Genomic DNA, 26,812 nt, shown 5'->3' on the forward strand with positions numbered 1-26,812 from the left:
TTACACATGTGTACACTCATACACACATGCACACACATGTACATATGTACACACACACACACACACATGCACACACACGGTGGCAATATCCCTATGCAACCAGCATAATGAATACATGCCAGCAACAACAAAAAGAATTTTCTTTCAACAGGCTATGGACCAGAAAAATAAATACTCAGGACTGGAGAGATGGGTCAGTGGTCAAGAGCACAGGCTGCTCTTCCAGAGGACCTGGATTCTGTTCTCAGCACCCACACAGTGGCTCACAACCATCCGTAACTCCAGTTTCAGGGGATCTGATGCCTCTTCTGGCCTCTGCAGGCACCAGGCACTCAAGTGATACATGACATACATACAGGCAAAACAAACCTAAACATACAAAGCTTCCAGAAGGGAAGCCTCTCCTGGAGAGGGCCCTAAGGAGGGAGGGCCTTTGGGGAGGACAGAAGTGTTCATGGAAGGCCCTCCTGAGAGCCCTGGATTTTGTGCTTTACAATGAAAGCTATGGTGTGTTAGAGAAAAATGCCTTTTGACACATTTTTCTTCTAGGACTTCTTTGCTTGAATTCTTCGTAAAACTCAGCCATTTCCCCCAGATTCCCCAGTTACACCCGTGCAACCATGAGTGTTAAGAAGAGAGTGTAATCTAACACACATCTTACAGACCCTGTCCCAGAATCAGGGTGGCCCCCTTCTCTCTATCGCCTCTGTCTCCTCTCTTCTCTTTCTCTTTAGTCAGTGCTGAGAAGTGAAGCCAAGACCTGTGCATACGATCTGGTGCCCGCTGCTGAGCTATGCCTGGCCCAATCTTAAATCCTGTTCCCAAAGCTCACGTTCTTACTCATCTTCAACTCCACTCCAACTAGGTCAATACAGCTAAAGGCTTCCGACCTCACACTATCCCAGAGGGCTAAGTATTTCTTCCAGCGTGATCTAGTATTTTTCAAGCAAGCTGGGTGTTTGTTAGGAAATTGTGTGTGTGTGTGTGTGTGTGTGTGTGTGTGTGTGTATTCGTTTTCCTTGTTTGTTTTTTGAGACAGTGTTTTTCTAGTTCTTTGGACCAGGCTGGCCTAGAATTCACAGAGATTCAACTGCCTCTGTCTCCCAAGTGCTGTGGTGTGTGCCACCACTGCCCAGCAATATTATATTATTGTTGTTTGCTCTTATTTTTCTGGTTTGTGTTTGGTGCTTTTTCTTTTGAGACAAGGTCTCACTATGTAACCCTGGTTGGCTCAGAATCTGTTATGTAGATCAGGCTGGTCTTGAACTTACAGAGATCTGCCTGCTTCCCCATGTTGTGATTAAAAGCATGGCCTGGGGTTGATTTCTGAATACAGTTTATATATAAAATTCACTTCTCTCAATGGGATAGGTCTAAACTCTCAGCCCTAAGGGGGCTGGTTTCAAAGTGGAAGTGCCTGAACCTGAATAAGTCCTTCTGGTCCTTCCAAGATGGTGTGTAGGGCAGCTGTCTCTAGATGTGCAGATTTAAATTCCTCTTGTTGTGTACCTCCACCCTCCCCACGGGGAGGCTCATCTGTAGGTTATATCTCTGAAAGCACAGATCACCCATGCTTCCCAATCTCCCACTAATGCCTGACCAAGTTCTCAGTCACAGTGAGGTGGCTCTCCACAGCATGAATGTGAATAAGACAAAGCACCCTGATGGCTGATGGGAGTGCTGACTGTTCTAGGAAGTTCTGAGGGAGCCAAGGGACAGGGGTCATGAAACACAGCCAGAAACCAAACTGGAGAGGTTGCCACTTCCTTTGTTAAAGGCACAAGTGCTACAGAATGAACCCTGTTGTATTTATTTAAAAATAGCCTTGCTGTGTTAGATTAAAGTGCCGGGACTGTCACGTGAAAAGAGGGCACCCTGAGAATACCTGAGCACTAGCTATAACAGCTCAACTCTCTGAGCAAAGGACCCGTGTGCACACTGGTGAGCGCGTCCCACCCAGCCACGCACCTTCTGACGTCGTTTCTCCTTCCTCTTGTCTTCTGTGTCCTGCAGCATCTTTTCTTTCCAGAGGTCAAAGAAGTAAGAGGGATCAGTGTAGAACTTCAGCCCATCCTTCTTATCATCTCTATGGACCAATGCATTCAAAGTCAGGGCGAGAAAAATCGTTAGTGGCCTTCACTGGGAGGTTGACACTAAATTTAACTCTGGATCCTAATACCTACACGAGGCATCCTAGCCAACTTATGTTATATATTATACCCTAAACTTCCCTATTTGGAAAAACATGGAAATAGGTACAAAAGCAAATACCTCCACAATTTTAAAAGAGCTAACTAGGCACAAATCCTCCATGAAAATGCCCCCCAACTCACAAATATCCAGTTTCAATAGCTCATGTAGTAGAGACTGTTTGGTTTATTCCAACAGCAAGCTACATATAGAAGCAGCTGGATGCGCAGTGCACACTAACTTCTACTGGGAACTTCAATGTAGTTGTGATATAAAAACCTAGTAAGTGGTCTGTTCCTCTTTGTCAATTCAGGTTTACTCAGCACCATTTGGGAAACAAGGCAAAATGTTTGTGGCCCGTGGACATGGCAGAAACACATTCATTCCCTGTGGCTATGTCAGTTTCAAGTACTGCCATGATTGCTATAGTCTAAATAATATTTCAAGTCATTATGTAAATTAATCCTTCACCATGGAACCAGTAATAACCTAGCCACCGTGAATTCAAGGTCATAGGAACCATCAGTACTGCTCAAGGGGCTAGAACGATGGCTCAGCAGCTAAATACTCCAACTTCTCTTCCAGAGGACCCGAGCTCAGGTCTCAGCACCCACATCAAGTGGCCAAAACTGCCTGTAACACCACCTCCCCCTTTCAGCCTCTGAGGGCTCTGCACTCTTGGGCCCATACACACAGACAGATATATAATCAAAAATAAAAATAGAATCTTTAAACAATCTTTCCATTGTTCTCAGAAAAAAATGAAGGGATTGGATTTTTTCTGTAATGTTTGGAATAGTCATGATGTAATGTAGACAGTATGTTCAAAATTAAATCAGGAAGGCCGGTTGTGTTGGCACATGCCTTTAATCCCAGCACTCAGGAGGGAGAGGCAGGTGGATCTCTGTGAGTTCAAGGCCAGCCTGGTCTACAAAGAGAGTTCTAAGAAAGCCAGGGCTACACAGAGAAATCCTGTCTTGAAAAACCAAAACAGCAACAAAATTAAATCAGGAGATTTACTCTTTATATTAGTCTTCCACTAAGTTATATATGTGTACAGGAAACACAAAGGCAGCTAAATATACACAGGTAGGAGAAAATTTATGCCCAAACAAAGGAACAACAACAAAACAAAAATTAGTGGGAAAAAGAGGGTAGGCAAGAGAGATGTTTCTGTTCACACTCATCTCAGTTTTAAATGTAAGTGCTCTAAATGCTTGGAAAGTACACTCGTCCCAGTGAAGTTGAGGCAGGTTGCCTATCTCCTGTCAGTTTCCAGGGTGCATGCCCACTTGTCTGAGCGAATCTCTCTGTCCAACAGAAAGAAAAGGTGACACTCCCAATTTTCCTATCATGGAGGCTAGCTCCAAACCAGACTGAAAGCCTGGGCCCTTCTGAGGAGGACCAAAGGGCCCTGCAGTAGGAATGTCAGGATGGCAACCACAGACAAAGAACACACAAGCGTCTCCAGACCATCACAGACTCAGCTGCAGCCCTGACTGGGTGAAGTGAGAACTATTGGCTTCCACCACTGTGCTTAGCAGGTGCTGGTGAAGGGAGATCCACAGAGCAGGGACCCACAGAGCAGGGGGAATGGTGGGCAGAGGGGCAAGGCCCACCATGGAGGACAAGCGGACAGTAAGAATGAGAAAGAAAGACCCAAAGGTGATGATGACAGGAGAAGAAAACACCACAGTGATGGGAGGGACCCTCAGTGCTTGATAAGAGCGTGTGCAGGCGGCCTCTTGCTTTTCTCTTCTTTCTCTTGGAGTCTGTCCCTGATAATCCCAACCACCATAGCAACAACAGAACGGCAGGTGTCTGTGTGGTGCTGAAGAGCTGGGTAGAGGATTTTACCATGTTATAAATGAACCTTTCCAGCTAACTGTGAGCACAGGGGATGGCATACCCACACCTGGTATGCAGCGCGAAGTGCCACTTCCGCTGAAGATATCCACACCAGAGTGTGAAAATCCGAACTCACACTTTCCCAGGTGTGCGTCTTACAATCGCAAACTCCAACAACCCTGCAGCAATGGATCATGTCACTGGCTATGATGCAGCAGCTGTTTTCAAAATGATTTTCAACCCAAAGGAGCCCGCAAAGGTGGCCCCACCCAGCACATCAGCACAGTTTTGTCTCTGTTGAAACATCCATCCACCTCCGCTGTCACGTAGGGAAGCTGGGAGGGAGCCGTACCTACCTGTATGGTGTGAGAATGTTCAGAGGTGGAGGCTTGTCACTCTGGTTGTAAATGTCAGCAACAGGGTTGGGAATGCTGTTCTTGGAAACCACCTGCTGGTCTTGGATGGTGGAGCTTTTGAATGCTTTCTTCATGTTGATATCCTGCAGTGAGACTATTGAGAGAAGCGTCCCCAGGGTGAGTTACACAGAAGTGTTTTCTGTTTAGAATTTAGCACTACCTTTTGACTCAGAATCATAAACATCTCTCCCAGAACGACCCAATACTGGCTTTTTAAAACAGGGATTTATTTTATGTGTATGTGTCTGAGTGATGCATGCTGTGCCAGCAGAAGCCAGAAGAGGGTATTGGATCCTCTGGAACTTGAGTTATAGGCAGTTGTGAGCCATCAATGCGGTTTGCTGGGAACTGACTCTGGGTCCTCGGCAAGAGCCTCAAGTGCTCTTAACCAGTGAGTCAGTGCTGTAGCTCCTGAAATGACAGTTTTTGTTGTTCCTTTAAAACCTTGCTTAAGCAGAACGCCCTTTCCTCCCTCTAAAAGACAAGTTTTCTCTATGACATGAGGCCAAATTGTGGCTTCATTTTCTTCTGTGATAACAGAAATACTTCATTGGACCAGGGAATCATTTTTTGCTGTTGTGTAGGTAGCACTTTTCAGACCCCACACAGTAAAGAACTGAGTGCACAGATCTGGGATCCAAGGAGGAACCATTAGTATGGTGGCTTCCATGGAATACCTGCACAGAACAATACACAAATAGCAGCATCTCTCACATTGATGGGGAAGAGAGACAAAATCTTTTCCACCTATGATCCACACAGTAATCACAAAGCTGAGCTAAGTAAGCACTCAGCTGATTGGGTGGGTGAGCCTTTTTGCCCTCCCACTAGATCAAAGCTATAACTCACATATGCTATGTGACATTACCATAAAGTGACAGCCCACAGAATGGACCTAGATTCCTTAGCTTTTAGGAAATGCTTTTTTTCTTTTTTGTGATGTGAATATGCTCCCAGTGCAAACAATATAGTAAAAGCGTGCCTGGAAAAGGAGTTAAAAGACAAGACACATTCCATGAAACTTCATATCACTTAAGCTATTCATCTTTTTCCAGTGTAGAGTTTATCACAAGCATCCAATTCTAAGATCCAACAAAAATGCACAAGAAAGACAATCTAAAGCTCAGCTGTGACACACATCCACAAAGTGAATTGTTAAGACAAAGAAACTAAGGCCAGGACAGCACTTAGCGCTTTTGCAGGGGACCTGAGTTTAGCTCCTGGCGCCCACACTGGGTGGTTCACAACTGCCTGTAACTACAGCTCCAGGGCTTTCAATGCCCTCTTCTGGGCTCTGTGGATACCCACACTCACCCACACACAGACACAGAGAGACGCATGATTAAAAAGTAAAATAAATCTTCTTTAAAAAACACTAAGAATTCCTTACCTGAACAGACCAAGAAACCATTACAATTTTATTTTTTAATCTGTAAATAAAATTTCAAAACTATTCAAATGTGACTGTCCTAAGATTATTATTATTGGGTTCCAATATAACACCTGCAACTTTTAAAAATAAGACCAAGAAACCATTACAATTTTATTTTTTAATCTGTAAATAAAATTTCAAAACTATTCAAATGTGACTGTCCTAAGATTATTATTATTGGGTTCCAATATAACACCTGCAACTTTTAAAAATAAGAGCATGACATATGAAGTAGACGAGATGTGAGTCTTTTTTTTTTAAATCACTAATTAAGCAAGTGTTATGGGGCATTCCCTTCCCATTCTTCCAGGAAGAGACAAGATAAGTGGCAGTATGCTCCCCAGAGGGAAAAGCAGAGATTACACTGAAGTTAATTACTACTGTTGTGTTGACATCGTGTGTAGTTCACTGCTTTCATGCAATTACCTACCCTCTTCCACTGTGGAGTCCAGCTGGGTGACTTTGACAGCAAGGCGATCAATTCTGTCTTGAAGAGAATTTGCTCTGATGTAGAAGTTGTTAGCCTCATTAAACAGCTCACCAAATATGTCTTCTGCATGTTTGCCTAGAGAAGGGCAGGGAGAAGGCACCTGCTGAGGACTTCGAGGCAGGCTCCTTGCCAGCAGCACGCAGTGCTTGTCCAGGTGAATATCGAGGCACATGTCATGACCCAGGGCCTTTAGAGCAGTAAAACATCCCAGACAGCACAGCATCCTCCTCAATGCCTGAACTGTCAGTTAAGCTGTCACTCAAGTTGTTAGCACTAAGTGAAACTTCTTTAAAGGAAAAGAAAACTTTAAGTTCTCATTTTACACAAAACAGAAATATTAGCTCATGATATAAGCTCTCCTTTCATTGCTCAATGGAATTCAAGAGATCGCCTTGGTTGTTAACTGTAGAAAGTCATTGGACAAATGGCATCAATTCTTTTGCATTGTGCTTGATGCCATCTGATGACATATTCCCTGAACACCTGGAAATGTAGTACGGAGTCTCATACGCTCTAAAATCAGCATCTAAGATTTAGGCTTAAACGTTCAGCCAGGCTCACTCTTATTTTCTTATGGGTGCTAGAAATAGTGTAAGCAGGGTCTCACTATGTAGCCTAGGCTGGCCATATCCCATTGGCTCAGCCTCCCTGGGATTGACATTATTAGCATTTGCCCCCATGTCTGGGTCTATTCTATATTAGTATCTATTTAACATTTCTGAATAGACGTGCTTGTTTGTCTTGAATCTCCAAATCCCATTACTATTCTTTACTAGTTCTACAAATGTTTAGTGAATGAGCACCTACTGCATCTAAGAAATTGACGTCTTTGACAGAAACAACTAGTGCCTCTGTTTTTTTTTTTTGTTTGTTTGTTTTGTTTTTTGTTTTTTTTCATTTTCTGCTGAGTCTAACTGATCAAAAAGAATCTGAGCATTCTGGGAGGACAGGTTGACTGATACATGAAAGAGAAATGCTCTTCATAGATTCATGTGTGAGAATACTTGGTACCCAAATGGTGGCACTGATTGTGTGTGTGTGTCTGTGTGTGTGTGTGTCTTTCTGTCTGTCTGTCTCTGTGTGTCTGCTGTGTCTGTGTGTATCTGTGTCTCTGTGTGTGTGTCTGTGCTTGTGCGTGTGTGTCTGTGTGTGTGTCTGTCTGTGTCTCTGTGTGTGTGTCTGTCTGTCTGTGTGTGTGTCTTTCTGTCTGTCTGTCTCTGTGTGTCTGTCTGTGTCTGTGTGTGTCTGTGTGTCTGTGTGTGTGTCTGTGTGTGTGTCTGTGTGTGTGTATGTCTGTCTGTCTGTATCTCTGTGTGTGTGTGTCTGTCTGTGTCTGTCTGTATCTGTGTGTGTGTGTGTGTATGTCTGTCTGTCTGTGTCTCTGTGTGTGTGTCTGTCTGTGTGTGTGTCTTTCTGTCTGTCTGTCTCTGTGTGTCTGTGTCTGTGTGTGTCTGTGTGTCTGTGTGTGTGTCTGTGTGTGTGTATGTCTGTCTGTCTGTATCTCTCTGTGTGTGTGTCTGTCTGTGTCTGTCTGTATCTGTGTGTGTCTGTCTGTCTGTCTGTGCCTCTGTGTGTCTGTCTGTATCTGTGTGTGTGTGTGTGTCTGTCTGTCTGTCTGTGTCTCTCTGTGTGTGTGTGTGCGTGTGTGTGTCTGTGTGTGAGACCTGTAGGGAGTAAAGCCTTGCTGGAGGAAGTGTGTTCTTAGGAATGGGCTTTAATTTTTTAGTCTCACCCACTTTCAGTTCATCCTCTCTGCTTCCTGTGTGTGGATGAAGATGTGATCCCTGGACTTCCTGCTCAACCAACAGCCACCATGTCTCCCCTGACATTATGGACTGCCCCTTAGAGAAATAGTCTTCCTTCTATCCATTGGTGTTGGTCATGTATTTCATCACAACAACAGAAAAGTAACTAATATAAACAATCACCTTTTAGGAGACACCTGCATCTAACCAGCTCAGGCTCAATCCATGAGAACCAGAACTGTTTGTACAACTGTAGCTCCAGCAATAGAGCTGAACGTCTCCATCATTCACTCAACAAGTGAATGAGTGAGCCCGGCACACACAGGAGTTACTGTCTTCAAGCTCTAGATGATTACACTGAGAAGAAAAATGGTGATCTGTAAGTCACAGATCACTGACCCTGTAAGTCGCAGGAATAGATGAGACAAAGATTTTGCCTTGTTAGTTTTAGCTTCTGTCATCTAACTCACTGAACATCCTTGGCCACAGACAACAGTGTCATAGATCCTCAGAATATGCAACACAGAATCACATAGGATCCAGTCATTTCACTTTTGAGCATGACCTAGAAAAGCAACTGTTTTTCTGTCAAATAAAAATGTAATGACTGGAGAGAGAGTTTGTTGGTTAAGAGCACTTTCTGCTCTTGCAGAGGGCCTAGGTTCAGTTCCCAACACATGGCAGCTCACACCATCTGTAACTCCACTTCCAGGGGTTCCAATACCCTCTGCTTACCTCTGTGGGCACTAGGCACATGCATGTATGCACACAAAGGAAACACTCACACACCCCAAAAAATAGCAATAATAGAAGCAGCTGTTTGCACACCCTTGTTCACAGAAGTATTATTCAGTATGGCTAAGAGGTAAAAGCAACTCATGTGTCCAACAAGACATAAATAGGTGATAAAGTAGAATATTTGCCTTCAGAAGGCAGTAAACTCTGGCACATTCCACAACACGGATGAGCTTTAAGGATACTATGCTAAGTGAAACAAGATGGCCACAGAAAGGCAATCCTATCTGATTTCATGCACAGGCATTATAGAAAAGACAAATTCAGCCATAAAATAGGCTTGAGGAATTTACCATGGACTTGGGGAAGTGGGAGGGAGGGTATGGTTTAATGTGGCAGACTCAGTTCTGTGAGATGAAACACCTGGACGTATGTCACAGGGCATTGTGATCATAACTCAGCACCACTGACTACACATCTAAACATAGTAACAAGGGTCAATTTTATGATATGCATATTTGTCACAATTAACATTAAGAATGTGGAAGCCTTGAGGAGGGAGGCTGGCAGAGTGGAAGCTGTGTCTGAATGCAGATAACTGTAGTTAAGGAGATGGACACTGCTTTCTTGCCCTGGAGCCAAGTTGCTGCCACTGCCTGCCCTTATTAACAGAACAGCTTGCATTACAAACTTCCTGAACAAACACCACCCAGGATGTCAATGCTGAGCAACCACCAGGACTCTGGCTACCACAGCTACCTTACTGACCCAAACCAGCTGTTACCAGGAGTGAATCGCTCTTGGGAATGACACCAGGAGTTTAGAGTTTGGGGATAATTGAACTATGAGTTGGTTAACCAACTCCAAGATATAGGGTGGGTTTCTGGTAACACAACACTGAGCTCCCATGATACCCTGTTGACTTTGTTCCGGACACATATGAAGCTAATGTTGCTTTTAAGTCTCTAGCTCTCTGAGCATGTGAACTAAGCTTTTGACCTCTGCACTACTTAACAGAGCTGGTTCTCAAGGCTACTGAAAAGACATGGACTGGAACAGGGTCTTCTTGTTAATGAGTAAATATGCAACAGGTGCTGCTGCTATAGACTTGTTGAGAACATCAGCTAAAGGGATCAAATGTTTATACTCCTTTGGGGCCCCTCAAAATCCTGACCAGGCACTGGGGATGTGACAGCGGAGCACTGATGAGACCCTGTGTGAGAAACTTCAGTCTGCTAGTGCTCTGTCTGAATGTGTGACATAACCACATGGCACTAATTTGTTTATTTGGCTGTTCACGGTTCTGAACACACAGGTACAGACACCGTGTGTGTGCATGCATGCACCGCGCGCATGCGCGCGTGTGCAAACACACACACACACACACACACACACACACACACACACACACAGAAACATCAAGAACTCTTTTTCTCCTTAGCTTTAATAAAAATCACTCTTGCAAGGTGGTGGTGGCACAAGCCTTTAATCCCAGCACTTGGGAGGCAGAGGCAGGCAAATCTCAGTGAATTTGAGGTCAGCCTGTTCTACAGAATGAGTTCCAGGACACACAGGATTGTCACACAGAGAAACCTTGTCTCAAACAACAACAATAACAAAAATTCACTCTTGGACAGTGTGTATCACCATGACACCATCACCATGATACAAACACCTCAGTCTCCTGCAGAAGTCACAGCATCCTTTCAAAGTGTGGTGACTCCTGTTGAGAAAACTGTATGCTCTATGCTAGATGCTATACCAGCAGAAAATGATAGATAACATGTAGCTCTACCATCAACTCAGAGAACACGAAAAGTGATGCTATCTTTCCACTCGGAGCTCTAGATTTATAAAGAGACACAGAAAGTAAAGACTTCTGTAATTAATATTTTTCCAGCTGCAGAAAGCAGATGAGTGGCTAAAAAGGAAGGAAATGGAAGGAAGTATATTTTCTAGTGAATATGTATAAAGTGTTGCCATTACACTTTTCAGTTTCCCAAAAAGATCTGAAATGCTGAATTCTACTAATATATATAGCACATCTAGTGACAGCTAAAGTAAAATGACTCTGAAGTGAATTAATGACCGTGTTGAGAGAGTTGCAAGTTATTTGTTACTGACAACTTCCTGCCTCTGGATTTATCAGGACTTTGTGAGCCAACATGAGATTGAGAAATGTGCCCCCAAAGTGTCAAAGCATAAAGATATGAAGGGATTTTCACCCATATCTGACAGCTAAGAATTCTTCATTATTTTATGTGTATGGGCCTTTTGCTATATTTATATGTGTGTACCACGTGGCCTTGGATAAAGTATATCAACGAAAGCAAGAGGGTTCTCAGGGAAGAACTGTCCAACAGAAGACAGCAATGGACTTGATATATGTGAGCAACACCCAGGAGGCCAGGGACGCTGAGCCCAGAGAATGGTGGAACTGAGGACACATGTCCACCCTTGGGGGGGGGTTCAAATGTCAGCAAGGAGAGATGATAGGAGGCTCCTGTCCACCAGAGAAAAGGCAGTGATGATTGGATTGGGGATACTAGCAGCAGGGAAGTGAGTGGATGTGCAAATTAATTATCTATCCTCAAGGCAACCAGACATGTTTGTTATGGAGTGGACATTTGGTACAAGAAAAAAGGAGAAAGAAAGGTAGAAATTATACATTGTGTCTCGGGCATATTGAGTCCGATGTGCTTATGAGAGACACTGAGTGAAGGTATCAGGTGAACAGTTGTATAAATGAATTTGAAATCTAGTGGGGAGGTCAGAACTGTAGATGTAAACCTGGAATGGAAGTCACAGCATAAATACTGGCAGAGCAGCTTACCTAGAGCATTTGTCCAAACACAGAGAAAAGGAAGATGAGACCATCCAAGAGAAACATCACAGTGAGGTGTTCCAGAAACCGGGTGTAGACCAAAAGCTATCCATGAACAAATGTCAATAACATCAAGTAATGTCGGCGAGACAGAGGGCATCGCCACTTGGATTACAAAGATTGATGCAGACTGGGTGGAGAAAACCCGAGTGGGAACAGGAGACAAGGAGGGGAGTGGAGGCTGTGGAAGGAACCTTGCTGTGAAGAGAATCAGCAAACAGGGAGAGGATGATCAAGATATATGGGAGCACTCTCTCATTGAAGAACCAGAGAACTGAACAGGAGCTTGTGGGCAGAATTGGACCCAACAGATGCATGAAAACACTGGACTGATTTTATGCATTCAGAGGTGAATGCAGTTCTCTTTTATAAGTGATAGAAACATGATGTTCGTTTCATTGTTTATGTGAGGTGGAAAGAGAAGACATGAAGCAGCAAGTGTAAAAAAAAAAAACAAAAAACCCACAAAGCTAATTAATGAAGAAATTACAGCAGCATCGCTGAGCAATTTACCACGGGTTTCTATAAGGAAATCCCACAAAGATTGTGTGTTCATTATCACTATGAATGTATTTCTAATTCCCATCTTGAGGTTTTCTTTGACCAGGGATTACTTTAAAACTGCTAGATTTTCCAATATTTGAAAATTATCTTAAAGATAATTATCATCTCATTATCATCACACCCTCTATATATTAATCTCTTCAGACAGATTTGCTATATTCTAGCAGATGTGCCATCTGATGAATGCTACCTGGTAATTACAACAATGCATATCCTTTTAAAAAGAAAACATTTTTATATGGGCTGGAGATATACACTGGCTGTTCTTGCAGAGATCCTGAGTTCAGTTCCCAGTGTCCATACGGCAGCTCGAAGCCGTTTGTAACTCCCCTTCTCTACATAATCAAGATGTGAGGCTCTGTCTGAAGTGTAGCTGCCACAGAATCTCTTTCATTCCTCGGGCTTTTGATCTGCTGAGGGATTGCCTTGGCTGTGGAGATGCTTTTTAATGATATGAAATCCCATTTGTTAATTTTTGGTGCAATTTCCTGTACTGCTGGAGTCCTGTTCATAAAGTTCTTGTTTATACCTAGAAGTGTTTCCCCTAGATGCATGCACTGAAGACTGGTCCATGTTACTGGCCCTTTTTATCTCTGTGAAGCACCCTCCATCTCTTTCCTAGTCTCCTCTGTCTGATGTTACTCAAACCAGTTTTCCTACATATTGCAATTGAAATATTTTCTTCCCATGACTTTCTTTAAGTCCATGTATTTACCCTTAAATTATATGTATTTTAGCCTCACTATTTTAACTTGGTAATCTCTCTCTTAAGAGGACTATAATGATTAGGGAAAAGCCATCTGCAGATACTATCTCTCATTAAGAATAAGTTAATGAAAAAAAAGGAGTAAGTTAATGGCTATTAAGATAGCAGAATATTTTTTCCAAAACACCCAAAGATCTGTTATATTTTGTAAAATAAATTTATAATAATGTCCTCCAGCAAAGAGGACTCACGTATTCTAATAGTGAAAAATGGTTAAACAATCCTATACATATAATAACCCTCATATATTAAAAACATGCCTTAGAAGAACCCACAGAATTATTACATGGTGAGGATGGGCTATTTTGTATCCTGAGATGTCAATCTTATAAAAACATACACAAAGCATCATCAGTGATTTCATGTGATTGATGCAATGTTGTATATTGAGTACTTTGTGCTATATTTTTACATATAATTGATACTACAAAGTGTGTGTGTTTGTGTGTGTGTGTGTGTGCATGTGTGTGTGCACAGGATACACTGAAGTTCTAATTCCTTTCTTTGTGACATCATGGGAACATTCTAAAGGGGGGAAGGGGAACACTTATTATCACAGGAACAGAGAGAAACTCAGTAACAGTCACTGCTATGTGTAAGGACTCCTGTCGCAGCTGGCATAGACTCCAGATGTTCCTCTTTCTTTAAAAGGAAAATAATATTGAAATCACATTCAGAGGGTGTGGAGTTGATGGGGCTGTCTTCTTCTGTACATATGTTTCTCTTATTGGTTGATGAATAAAGCACTGTGGCCAATAGGACAGCAAGATAGGTGGAACTAGGAGATGATGAGGATTCTGGGAAGTGTAGGCAGAGAAAGTCGAGATGTAGGATGCTGGAGAAGTTAACATCATGCTGGTATCTGGGTAAGCCACAGCCTCGTGAAATACATAGATGGGTAGATATTGGTTAATAATTAAGACAAAGCTAGTCAATAAGAAGCCCTAGTCATTGGTCAACAACTTTATAATTAATATAGTGTCTTGTGTGTTATTTGGGGGCTGAAACAGCAACGGGACCAAGGCAGCTGGTGGGAAAGAGTATACGTAACATTGAGTATCTTCTTTGTGTGCATTTATTAGCTCATTTTCCCTTGGTGAAGGTGTACTATTATTTATACACTTTTTAAAAAAGATTTATTTTTACTTTATGTGTATGAATGTGTGCCTTCATGTATGTATGTGCACCACATGCATGCAGTGCTTGTAGAGGCCAGGAAAGGGCATCAGATTCCCCTGGAACTGGAGTTACAGATGGTTGTGGCAGCCATGTGGATGCTGGGGACTAAGGCCAGGTCCTGTCAGAGCGGTCAGTGCTCTTATGACTGAGCCATCTCTCCATCCCCCAGTATTTGTTCTCTTATATTGAGTTTTTAAATTCTTTTGATATCCCTTATCAGATCTGTGTACAAAACATATTTCTTCTATTCAGTGGCTCATCTTTCCACTGTTTAAAAACCATCTTTCTTAGAAGTTTCTAGCTTTAATAAAGTTTTAACTTATACAAACATTATACTATAATACCAGCAAGGAGCTGATTGCAAGCTACTGCAATTTTAATTGAGCAGCTGGCTGAAATGGGCAAGAGCTTGAGATTATTAATCAAGCAAAATGGTGGAGAAGCAGTCTTAGTTTCATGTTAATTGGTGAGCAGAACTGACTGTCATTATCTGAAGGAAATGGCTCGACGCTCCTCAGCTGGACACCAAGGCACACAGAGTTAGCCAAAGCTGTGTCAGTGTGGCTTTTCTCCCTCACCCACTCCTTCAGTCTCTTATATTAGAAGCTGGAATCATTCCAACATAATCGGAAAATTCATAATGAATATTTTGTAAATGTTACTGGATAAACTCTGAAGGCTTGTGGGCCTTTGTCTTTCAAACAAACACTGTTCAAGTTACAAGTGTCTTCACTCTTGTCTATGATTGTCCCTATCCTTAGCAGCAGCCAATATCCTCTCATTGTAAAGGTTTCCTAACAACCTCACTTAAAAAAAAATGCTGCAAAAATCCTTGAAAGCTGCTGTTCAATTAGGCTGTTGAAGGAATGTGCTGATACCCCAAAGGCATGCAGAATACAGCATCTCTTCAGACTTTGGATTGTATCATCAATCCTCACTATCTTGGGCTTCCAATAAACTTAGAATCAAAATGACCAGGTGAGTGACAGACAACCACCATTCGGTAACTTCTAGTATCTTTGGCTATTCTAGAACACAAGAAAATGGTGGGCCCCCATGCAAGCCTCTGCTCTCAAGAGAGGGATGGCCACTGTAAGGTTAAGGCAAGCCCTTTAGCTCTCACTAAAACCCTCCCCCTGACTGACCATGATAGCCTGATGTCAACCTTTCTCTCACACCTGTAGGAAAGCCAGATGCTGAACATCACTCACCTGGACCTGCACCTGAAAGTGTTGGTAGTGGATGCCAGCAAAGGGGTTGGTGTGATGTATGGAGGGAGGGAGTAGGATGTGATTAAGGGAGAGGGATTGGGTGTGATGCAGGGAGGGAGAGGAGTTGGATTTGAAGGTAGACGGGAGGAGGAGTTTTTAGACAGAAAAGTACCCTTTCTCATCTAGATGGCCTGAACAATCCAGGGACCCAAGAAGGTTTTTAAAAGACTCTGCTTTGGCTTCATCATAAAGAATGGAATATTTATCAAAAAAAAAAAAAGGCTTTCTAAAAAGACTTTCTAAAATTCATGCATTCCTAAGACTCTGTTATACATCCTGGGAAGTTGGAGGGATGGGTACAGCTTGGTTGGTTACTTGAACAGACTCATGCTCTATAGTGCACAAGGACCTGGGCCAGAGCCCTAACACTGAGAAAAACAGAAACACCTTCTGATGATAATGAATTAGAAAAGACCATAAAAGACAGGGTCTCATGGAGTCAGGCTGGCCTGGAGCTCTCTGTGTATTCAAGGATGACGCTGAACCCCTGATCCTCCTGCCTCCACTTCCCAGTGTTGAGGTTACAATCCTGTGCCATTTTGTTCAGCCCAGTGATGGTACAGTGGGGTTGGAGCCCACTGAGACCAAGGCAATACTGATCTAAATTACACTGTAAATTCTGATCCTAGTGCTGGGTAGCCCATTTTCTCATGGTGGGCCACTCCCTGGGTAGAAAGATAGAGGGCCAGTGCAGAAAGCAGAGATGGGGGCAGTGAGGTGAGATTGGTCATAAATGCCGAGGGGGGGAACCCAAGGGGGAGCCATCTCAGCCATTGCCTCAGCAACCAATGTCAGGCTGCTCGGTTCTACTTGGCCTGTAATCTTGCCCACCCTAACAGTCAGAAAGTTGCTGGTGAGTACATGAGGTGAGCAGCCCCCCACCCTGCTCATATACACACTTGGAACTCAGTCATCAATAAAAGACTCCCCAAAAACTGAAGCACAGTGGGGGGGGTGCACTCAAGGTAACCAAACAGAATGAATTGCAGAGGACAAGGTAAAGGACAAGGTTGAAATGTGCTGTAAGTGTGCTGGCCTGAATGAGGGATGTCCCCACAGGCTCAGCTATTTGCTCACCTGGTCCCCTGTTGGTGGTGCTGTTTAGGGAGTTATGGACCTATCAAGAGATACAGACTCCACTGACTGCTCCTTTCTTCTCAGATCTGCCTCCTCTACAACTTGAGTTTCCCAGACGGTCATCATGGCGCCTTATTGTGGGATGACATTTTAACAGCATGTCCCATTTCTTAATTCAAACTTCCTAAAATGAATTGATTGCCCCAGATTGTCTTTTAAATGCAGACACACAGGTCTGTACTTGTTGGTTGGCATCTCTGTTCCATGTTGCAATGAATACCTATGGGATGCTTCCTGCAATCTTATATCCTTGAGAGGCAGGTACCCATTGCTGGTCCAGTCACGAGGCCATAGATGAGCAATGGTTACAGCAGTGCCAAGTCTGTGTATGACCATGTGCAATACAACAAAATCCACAGCAGAGTAACAGATGGGTTCCTATTGTGGGTTTAGGATTCACAATGAATTACACTCACTATTCTCTACCTGGAGGACTGACATCTAGAATGAACTTAGTATGTATTATATTAAAGTCAAGACATTAGTAAGGCTATGTATGTTCTTTTGGAAGCTCTCAGGTGAACCATTCCCCTGCCTTTAGCTTTTAAGGGCTATCTATCTACCACCTCCAAAGGCAGCAGTACTTGCTAAGTCGTTCTGATAGGAAACACTCTGATACCATTTTTTTCTATTGTCCCTACCCACATTTAAAGGAATCCCACACTCTGTGATTTCCTGGGCCCAGGAAATACCCTTAGCCTAAGTCCAGCTGCTTTCTGAATGTTCCCTTGTGTGTAACTAACACAGCTACAGGTTTCAAGCCCAGGAACATGGCTACATCTGGAGGGGGTTTGGGGAGTGCATATCACAAGAGCTGAAAGCCAGTTACATGGAACTGTGTGCAAAGAGGCAGAATAAACCTGATTAACATAACATCCTGCTGAACACCACAGTTCAAGCGGCAGCCTTGTTATTAAATTTTAACTTTAGGTCAGTTTCTGTTACTTCAACTTTATGTTAGCAGAGGACAGTCTAGCTATAAACAAGAAAGTGAACTTGCAAAAAATATACAAAAGCAAATAGAAACATTTGTCTATTAGTAAGTTGCAAGGAATTTTTTTTTGCAATTATATAAATGAATGTATTCTCTGAATAACCACTACCTCAAAGTTAATTTTAATTAGCTTAGATTCATGAGGAAATCTTTAATTTACAAATCTCCTTAAAAACATCAGTACCAAATATTCTTATGAAGAAATAGTTACCTGTAATTGTTCTTTTCCAAAACAAATACATTAAAGCACTTGATCTCTGTGTATGTTTATGTCTCTCTCTCTCTCTCTCTCTCTCTCTCTCTCTCTCTCTCTCACACACACACACACACACACACACACACACACACACACACAACCCTACCTTCTGTGCTTAAGGATACCAGAATGTAGAATTTCATGGAGACTTTCCAGCTATTACCAGTTCCTACAAATTTTAAGTGTGAAAATCTGTCACCACTAAAAAGGAGTGGAGACGAAGTGAGAAAAAAAGGTCAGAATTGAAAAGTCAAAGTAGGAAAAAATAGTACAATTTCAGAAAGCTTTGAAGAAAAAAGGCTTTTCACGCATATCTGAGTCTCCAAAAGAATACCCCTTGGGTATTTAATATTAATCTTCACTGATAAAATGATGGAATCTTCCCTTCCTTAAGGTGTATCCACTATTAATCAACTACATATGTATTTAACATATGTAATATGTATGTAATACTTAGCTTACCTGCTTATTTTCTATTTGGAACTGGGCAAATATCTGTTGAATACCAACAGCATACTATTACACTGCGATGCTAACTTTTCAACCTAACAGGTAAAAAAAAAAACTAGGTCCTGTCAAATTTAATAAGATAGTTTGCTAAAGAAAAAAGTTTAATCCACAATCAAGTTCATCTTAAAAGGTATTAAAATTAACACGGTGCGAAGTCTACACATCTCGTCCTCTAACGATGAGCAAGCTTGTACTTTCATCATGGCAGCTTTAAATGTAGAGGCAGGCTTCGGGAGTTTAGGGCAGACACAGGCATTGTGATGAAGGAGGATTCTTTTCCTCACAGCTGCCACCCTTGAGTCAAAACCCACTGGATTGTGTGAAGTCAGTAAAACACACCAATAACCAGAGGAGAAAGCGGGGACTTACTCAGACTGCTTAGCTGGCGGATGATTGCTGCGAGGGTGCTATTGGTTACACATTCAAGCTCACTGGTGATTCCTTCCGGCAGAGCACCGCGGCACAGGTGCCGGGGTTCGATGCTCCTCTTCACTAAAGGCATGGCTGACAATCTAAGAAATCAAAAAGATACATATGTTCTTAAGAAAAATCAGTCTCATTTAAACAAATCTGGGGTTTTAATTTTTGGGGGGAATGAAATACTGGCCAGGAATTTTAATTAGCTTTTCATCCCTTTGTGAAAGAACTGGCTAGGCAGTACATATCGAATTACCTTACAATTTCATAGATTTCAGATATTTTTAAAATTCCATTTTAATAGAAGAATATGCTCGAGTTCCAGGTACATGTAAGAACCTGAGACCATGAATCATTCCTTCACTCCCTCTCCATTGAAATTACAGCAGACAGAAAAGGAAAAAGGCAAGAAAAATAAATTACAACTAAGCATGGTGGTGCATGCTTTTAATGCTAGCATGAAGGAGGCACAAGCAGGTGCGTCTCTGAGTCGGAGGCCAGCATGGTCTACAAATCAAGTTCCAGAACAGCCAGGGCTACACAGAGAGACCTCATCTCAAAAACAAAACAAAAGCAAACAAACAAAATCCATTAGTATTAGTTAAAGCAAAATATGAAAAAAGGCATTCTACATCTCTTACAATGTTTAAAGATGCTTTGATATGCTTGTGTAATTATCCCTGGGTGGAGAAGTAGGGATTGCTGGCATCCAGGAATGTCTCTGAATGTTCCTTCCTGGTCACAGCTCCTTTCTCATAAAGACCCTGAGCATCTGGAGAGTTTACCACTTATGCATGAAGCTTCTAATCATATGGTTTAGTTTTTGGCTGAGTTTGGTATAACTGGAGTCATACCAAGTCTTGTGACTTTTTCAACATAATATTTGTAATATCTATCAGAGTTGGTGTATTTCATTTCTGTTTCTTTGTAATAGGAGAAAAACCTAGCCACCTTCCAGGGGCTAGTGAGGTCTTGGACCTTAGAAAAGAATCCACAACAGCCACTACTAGAACAGCATGAGCCCTAACTACATTCTAAATTTCATCTTTATATCATAGGTAGGTGTAACTACTATGCCTCATCAAAGATGACTCTCTCTACAGTGACTGGAGACCATCACAGAAAACCACAACCAGATATAGTGTACAGGTAACAGATTGTGAGGAGTTCAGCTCAATGGATATGCACAGAAGACATCCAGGAAGAAGTATTGCAAGAAGCAGAACACCAGGAAGTCTGCTATGAACCAGTCTCTTCTTGAAACAGTTGCATAAACGAGGCTGGAACAATGGCAACATCAATGGACTGAAGTGGGGGACATTGTAGAGTCCTACTCTAGACAACAAACTACAGGCAACTGGTGACTTCTGGGAGAATGAGAATTAGCCTATCCTAAGGACGAGCCCCTTATTGATTGTCTGATGCAGAGTGGCCAGCCTTGAAATCATATATGCACCACCAATAAAAGTGGACTCAGTAGGTTGTACATATATATACATGTGTGTGTGTGTGTGTGTGTGTGTGTAAAATTTGTGCATATACACGCATACACACACTCATATAATCAAATAAAACAAGGCTATCAACTTGAAAGTGGGAGGCGTGAAAGGAGTTTGAGGGAGGGCAACTGGGAGGGGCTGGAGAAAAGAAAGGGGGAAACAATAGAATTCTATTTTAATTTAAAACATATTTCTTACAAACTAAAGACTCCATAGTGTAGTGAGGTAGTCCTTCTGTAGCACTGACCACGCCCATTGGGGGGTGGAGCTATGGGCGGAGGTGACCTGAGAAAGGAGGTCGGAGGGGGCCAGGAAGGCGCTCTCTTTCTGGCGTGACTCGGACAGGAGAGGATCGGGTTGAATTTCCTGGTGTTCATCTGTCTAGGTTGTAAGTTATTTCTCCCTGAATAAACATCTATTCAGCCTATTTGTTTATCCTGATCCTTATTTACCGCAATATCTGGTGTCAGAAGCGGGATTTACCTGGGTTTTGCCCCCAGGCGGCAGAAGCCGCCCCCCTCCCCCACCTTCCCCAACGGGCAGGGTTTAACCAGGTGGACTCACCACAGCTTTGGGACATTTGCCTCTTCCTTACTGCAAAGGAGATCTTTGCCGCTAAAGCAGACCTGAGAAGGCACTTACCGCTTAACATTTTTTGCCCATTTCCGCACGGGACTTTGCATTCGCGCAGAGCCTCTCGGCGGCACCCGCCTGGCGGCACCCACCCGGCGGCACCCGCCCGGCGGCACCCGCCCGGCTTGCACGCGTTTCGTCTTGTGTTACCAATACGTATGAAAGATTTAAAAGGTATAAAGGAAGCAGTAGTCTCTTATGGCATGCATTCACCTTATGTGAAGCAATTAGTAGAATCATGGACATGGAATAACAAGGTAACCCCTAAGGATTGGGATCAATTAATATCAGCTGTCCTTGAAAGCGCCTCTCAAATAGAATGGAGGGCTTTATGGAGAGAGGAAGCAAAAGCTCTTGAACTTCAGGGCTTAAAGAAAGGGTATAAAGCTCCCCAAGATAAAATTCTTGGTGAGGGTCTCTATGCTGACCCAGAAACCCAAGCTGCCTATGATGAACACATCTTGTCTCTATGCAATACAGCAGCTTTGAATGCTTGGGATAAGGTTCATGAATTAGGAGAGAGGATAGAACCCTATACCAAGATAAAGCAAGGACCTAGAGAACGTTTTAGTATCTTTCTAGAAAGATTATCTAGGGCAGTACAATTAGAGATACCAGACATAGATGCTAGGCGAATACTCATAGAATCTTTAGCTTATACGAATGCGAATCCTCAATGCAAACAGGTGCTTTGGCCTTTAAAAATGCGATCAGCACCCTTGGATGAATGGGTCCTATATACAGGCAACATTGAGTATAATGACAACAAGACTGAAGCATGGATAGGAGAAGCCATATCTAAAGGTCAGAGAAGATATCAAGATAACAGAGTTCCTTACTATGGTGACTTAGAAGCTTGGGTAGGAGAAGCCATCCCCAAAGGTTTGAAAAGATATCATAATGTCAGATGTTATAACTGTGGTAAGATAGGACATCTAAAAAGAAATTGTAGGCAAAGCTTCCCTAGAAGTAACACCCCCAGGAATGAATCAAACAGAAGGCCTCAGCCTCCTGGGTTATGTAGAAGGTGTGGCAAAGGCAGACACTGGACAAATGATTGTAGATCGACCAGAGACAAGCAAGGAAACCCTTTACCATCGGGAAACTCCTTGGGGGGCCTCTCGAAGGCCCCCACGTCACAGGTGGTTCGAACATTCCCAGTCACAGTGGAAGACAATCTCCCACAGGACAATTAGAAAATTCTGTGCCTATTATAAAAACTCATACTGCTCTGGATGACGAACTAGTGACGGAAGTTGAATCAAACATGACAGAAGGAAATGAAAAACGTATATTTTGGCAAACTGCTATAAATAGTCATAGGCCTAGATTGATAGTTAAGATGAATAATAGACTGTTTGAGGGTCTGGTGGACACTGGAGCTGATGTAACTATCATATCTAATAAATCTTGGCCTCAAAGATGGCCCCTGCATGAGGTAAATGTTCAATTCTTAGGGATTGGAACCCTGGCTCAGGTAAAACAAAGCACGAGATGGATTGACTGTATAGGACCAGAAGGACAGAGAGGGAGGTTGAGACCATATGTGGCTGATGTAGTGATAAATTTATGGGGTCGTGATCTATTACAGCAATGGAATACACAGATTAACATTCCTCCTGTATTAGATAGGAACCATAGACGACCTCATGATTGTGGAAAGAATACTGTTAAGTACTATACAAGACAGAGACCAAATATCCAGGCAGTACAAAAACAAAATACAAATGCTGAACAAACAGAGGAACCAAAAGCCCTACCTTTAAAATGGCTAACAGAGGAACCTGTCTGGGTAGGACAATGGCCTATGACCTCTGAGAAGTTAGAAGCTTTAGAAAGCCTGGTTCAGGAACAGCTAAATGCTGGACATATTGAGGAATCAACCAGCCCTTGGAATTCTCCTGTATTTGTGATCAAAAAGAAATCTGGTAAATGGAGAATGCTTACAGACCTGAGAGCCATCAATAAAGTTATCCAGCCAATGGGCTCTCTACAGCCTGGAATGCCCTTGCCTTCTTTGATACCCAAAGAATGGCCTATTATAGTTATTGATTTAAAGGATTGCTTCTTCACTATACCTTTACAAGAACAAGACAAAGAGAAATTTGCCTTCACGGTACCTAATTATAACAATTCTCAACCGGTGAAGAGATATCAATGAAAGGTTTTGCCACAGGGAATGCTAAATAGCCCCACCCTGTGCCAATATTTCGTACAAAAACCGTTAGAAATAATTCGTAAACAGTTTCCACAATCCATAATCTATCATTACATGGATGATATATTGTTAGCTGACTCTAAAGGAGAAATATTAGAAAAAATGTTTGAAAAAGTAAAAAAAGTTTTACCTCGCTGGGGATTACAAATTGCACCTAAAAAAATACAAAAAGGAGAGTCTATCAACTACTTAGGATATAAAATAGGTCTACAGAAAATTAGACCACAAAAAGTACAGATCAGAAGAGATCGCTACCAGACTCTTAATGATCTTCAAAAATTACTAGGAGAGATTTCTCAACTGCAAACCATAATTGGAGTAGAAGGGCATGATTTGAAAAACTTGAAAATGGCCCTAAAAGGAGATAAGGACTTGAATAGTCCACAAATACTATCAGCTGAAGCTGAGAAGGAATTATAATGGGTAGAAAAGAGGATACTAGAAGCACATGTGGACCGTGTGGATCCAAACCTAGACTGTATTCTGGTTATATTACCATCTAGAGAATATCCTTCAGGGATTTTGATGCAGAGAGAAGATATCATATTAGAATGGATATTCCTACCACATAAACAGAATAAAAAACTGAAAACATATATAGAAAAGATCTCTGACTTGATTATAAAAGGTAAATTAAGACTTCGTCAGCTAATAGGAAGGGACCCAGCAGAAATTATAGTACCTTTAACTAATGAGGAAATTTCTTCCTTATGGAAAGATAACGAATATTGGCAGAGAGCTTGCAGTAACTTTTTGGGAACAATTAGCAACAACTATCCCAAAACTGAGAGAATCAAATTCATAAAGAAAACGATTTGGATTCTTCCACGCATTGTAAGAAAAACACCTATTTCTGGAGTTCATACATTCTACACTGATGCAAATAAATCAGGTAAGGCAGGATATAAATCAGGAAATATTAGTAAAGTGGTTCAAAGCCCTTACAATTCTGTACAAAAGGCAGAATTGTATGCCATTCTCATGGTACTTATGGATTTTAAAGAACCCCTCAATATAGTTACTGACTCTCAATATGCAGAGAGAGTCGTTTTACACATTGAGACTGCAGAATTTATTCCTGACAATACAGAATTAACTTCATTGTTTATACAGTTACAAGATACTATCAGAAAGAGGACTCATCCTATATATATAACACACATCAGATCCCATACGGGTCTGCCAGGTCCTCTAGCACAAGGCAATGATGAAATTGATCGTTTATTGATAGGAAGTGTGCTAGAAGCCTCAGAGTTTCATAAGAAACACCACGTGAACAGCAAAGGTTTAAAAAAGGATTTTTCTATCACTTGGGAACAAGCCAAGGAAATAGTAAGGAAATGTCCTACTTGCTCATTCTATAACCAAACTCCTTTACCACCAGGCAGTAACCCTAAAGGTATAAATAGGAATGAAATATGGCAAATGGATGTGTTTCATTTTACAGAATTTGGAAAATTAAAATATGTACATCACACTATAGATACATTTTCAGGGTTTCAGTGGGCTACTGCTCTGAGCTCTGAAAAGGCTGATTCTGTTATAACGCACCTTTTAGAGGTAATGGCCATTATGGGCATACCTGCACAAATAAAAACTGACAATGCTCCAGCATATGTCTCCAACAAATTGAAACAGTTTTTTGAGTATTACAAGATAAAGCACATAACTGGTATACCACACAATCCTACAGGACAAGCAGTGGTTGAGAGATCCAATCGTACTTTAAAAGAAATGCTCCATAAACAGGCAGGAGGAACCAAAACACCCAAACACAGATTACATAATGCTTTATTAACATTAAACTTTCTTAATGCTGATGAAAAAGGAAAAACAGCTGCAGAAAGACACTGGACAATAGAAAAAACTTCTGAACTAAATCAGCCAGTGTATTTCAAGGATGTACTGACCTCAGAATGGAAAGCAGGATATGTGTTACGTTGGGGTAGGGGTTTTGCATTTGTATCTACAGGAGAAGAAAAACTATGGATACCATCTAAGTTAATCAAGATCCGAGTTGAACAAGAGAAGCACCTTAATGAAGAGAAATGACAAGTCATCCAACAAACTAGGTCCTATGAGGTGTGCGGAGGCCTCTCAAAGGTAGGGGAAGTGTTCTGTTCTTGTTTTTACAGGAAAACAGAGAAAACCTATCATCAAACAGCCAAAAGACACTGAACATGTAGGTGCCTACAGAAGAGAAGACAGCTCTTCAAAAACAATCACTTAAGGAAGCAGAATCTGATATATGGTAAAAAAAAAAAAAAAAAAAAAAAAAATATTTAATTGTAGTAAACTATTTCTATATAGAAATCTATTTCTCTCTATTATCTAGTATTCCTGAAGTCCCAAATTTTGTAAACCAATGCTGGCTTTGGAGTTGGATTTGGCTTTCCTTCTCTAAATTCAAGCATGTTGTTAAGATTAAATTCATGGTTTCTGCCTTAAATCAAGAAGCCAATTGGTGTAAGGCAGAAGAAACAAAATCTGGGGACTCATATCTTATGCAATTTTCTCTCTGAAATCCTAATTTTCTCACATACTTTTAATGCTTATTGTTGTCTTTCCCTAATGCATACCTTAAAACTTGAAAATTTTACTTTAATATTGATGTGTAACTTTTCCACAAGGAATAATAACGATTCCTAACAGCAGTCTTTGAACTTTCCGGAAAGAAGATGGGGCCCCACATCATCATTTCCACTTGACTCAACCTGATGCATCGGAACTACAAACATCACCCTAAAACCGGTTTGAGACTGTTTTGCTTGAGACAACTCATGACTAGCTAGCTGTAATGGTGCACCTTTTTATTACACCCTGGCCAGTTTCAAATAGAACTACAGTCAAGAATTTTCTGCCACACATTGACTAACTACATATGTCACAGCCAGTTCTGTTGAAAAATTTGGTTGCTAAAAATTTTCTTCCTACAGGATCCATTGGAGCAATCATCGTCCCATTTCAGCAGGAAGTAATCTTAATATGACTACGCCCCCTTTCCCTACCCTTGGAAATTTGGGATAATAGTCATCGTCTTTGGGTTGGTTTTAGTTATTTGGGATTGGGTGATGCTTACACTCGGGTTTATCTTTTAGACAGGAATAGGGAATGGTGGGTAAAGGTATGGTTTAGATGGGATAAAAGTAGATTAGCCTATTTCCTTGAGAATTTGAGTATGAATGAGATAGTATTTTACAGCTTACATTGTTATGTATTCCTATGTGGTAAGCTATGTAAAATTAAGTTTATATTTTGTTATATTGTGTTAAATGTTTCCACTTATAATATTTATGCACATTATTTTTGACCATATTCTATGTATGTATACTTTTCTTGTGTTCAAGACATTTTGTATATTGATACAATTTGGGATATTTATCTTGCTGCCCTTTATAGTTCTACCTCTTGTCTTGACACTTATACTCTACCTCTATTAAGGGATTTACATGTAGGTATATGTAAATAGTTATATTGTTTAAGTATTTGTTCCTGCTTTACTCAGGAAAGTTTTAATCAGTCTTTTTAGCTAAGTTCCCGAGTATTACAGATTATCTTCACTCACATTTCCTGTACCTATGAGATTAGTCAGATATAGATGCTTAATCTTCAATCCTTCATAGACATG

The 26,812-nt window shown here is 41.6% G+C and overlaps 1 protein-coding gene across 4 annotated transcripts in view; it reads right to left on the reverse strand.

Moving 5' to 3' along the window:
* Positions 1–26,812, reverse strand: part of Wasf3 (WASP family member 3) — a 96,720-nt gene that overhangs the window by 11,632 nt on the left and 58,276 nt on the right. For all 4 annotated transcript variants that reach the window (XM_051205178.1, XM_051205174.1, XM_051205177.1 and 1 more), the window contains exons 3-6: positions 18,787–18,929; positions 6,317–6,451; positions 4,395–4,548; positions 1,969–2,086 (exon numbers count right to left, since the gene is read on the reverse strand). In XM_051205178.1, the coding sequence (XP_051061135.1) occupies positions 1,969–2,086; positions 4,395–4,548; positions 6,317–6,451; positions 18,787–18,919 (540 nt within the window). In that variant the 5' untranslated portion in view covers positions 18,920–18,929. The remainder of the gene's footprint in view (positions 1–1,968; positions 2,087–4,394; positions 4,549–6,316; positions 6,452–18,786; positions 18,930–26,812) is intronic.

The sequence above is a fragment of the Phodopus roborovskii genome, unplaced genomic scaffold, assembly GCF_943737965.1.
Source record: "Phodopus roborovskii unplaced genomic scaffold, PHOROB, whole genome shotgun sequence".
NCBI lineage: Eukaryota > Metazoa > Chordata > Mammalia > Rodentia > Cricetidae > Phodopus > Phodopus roborovskii.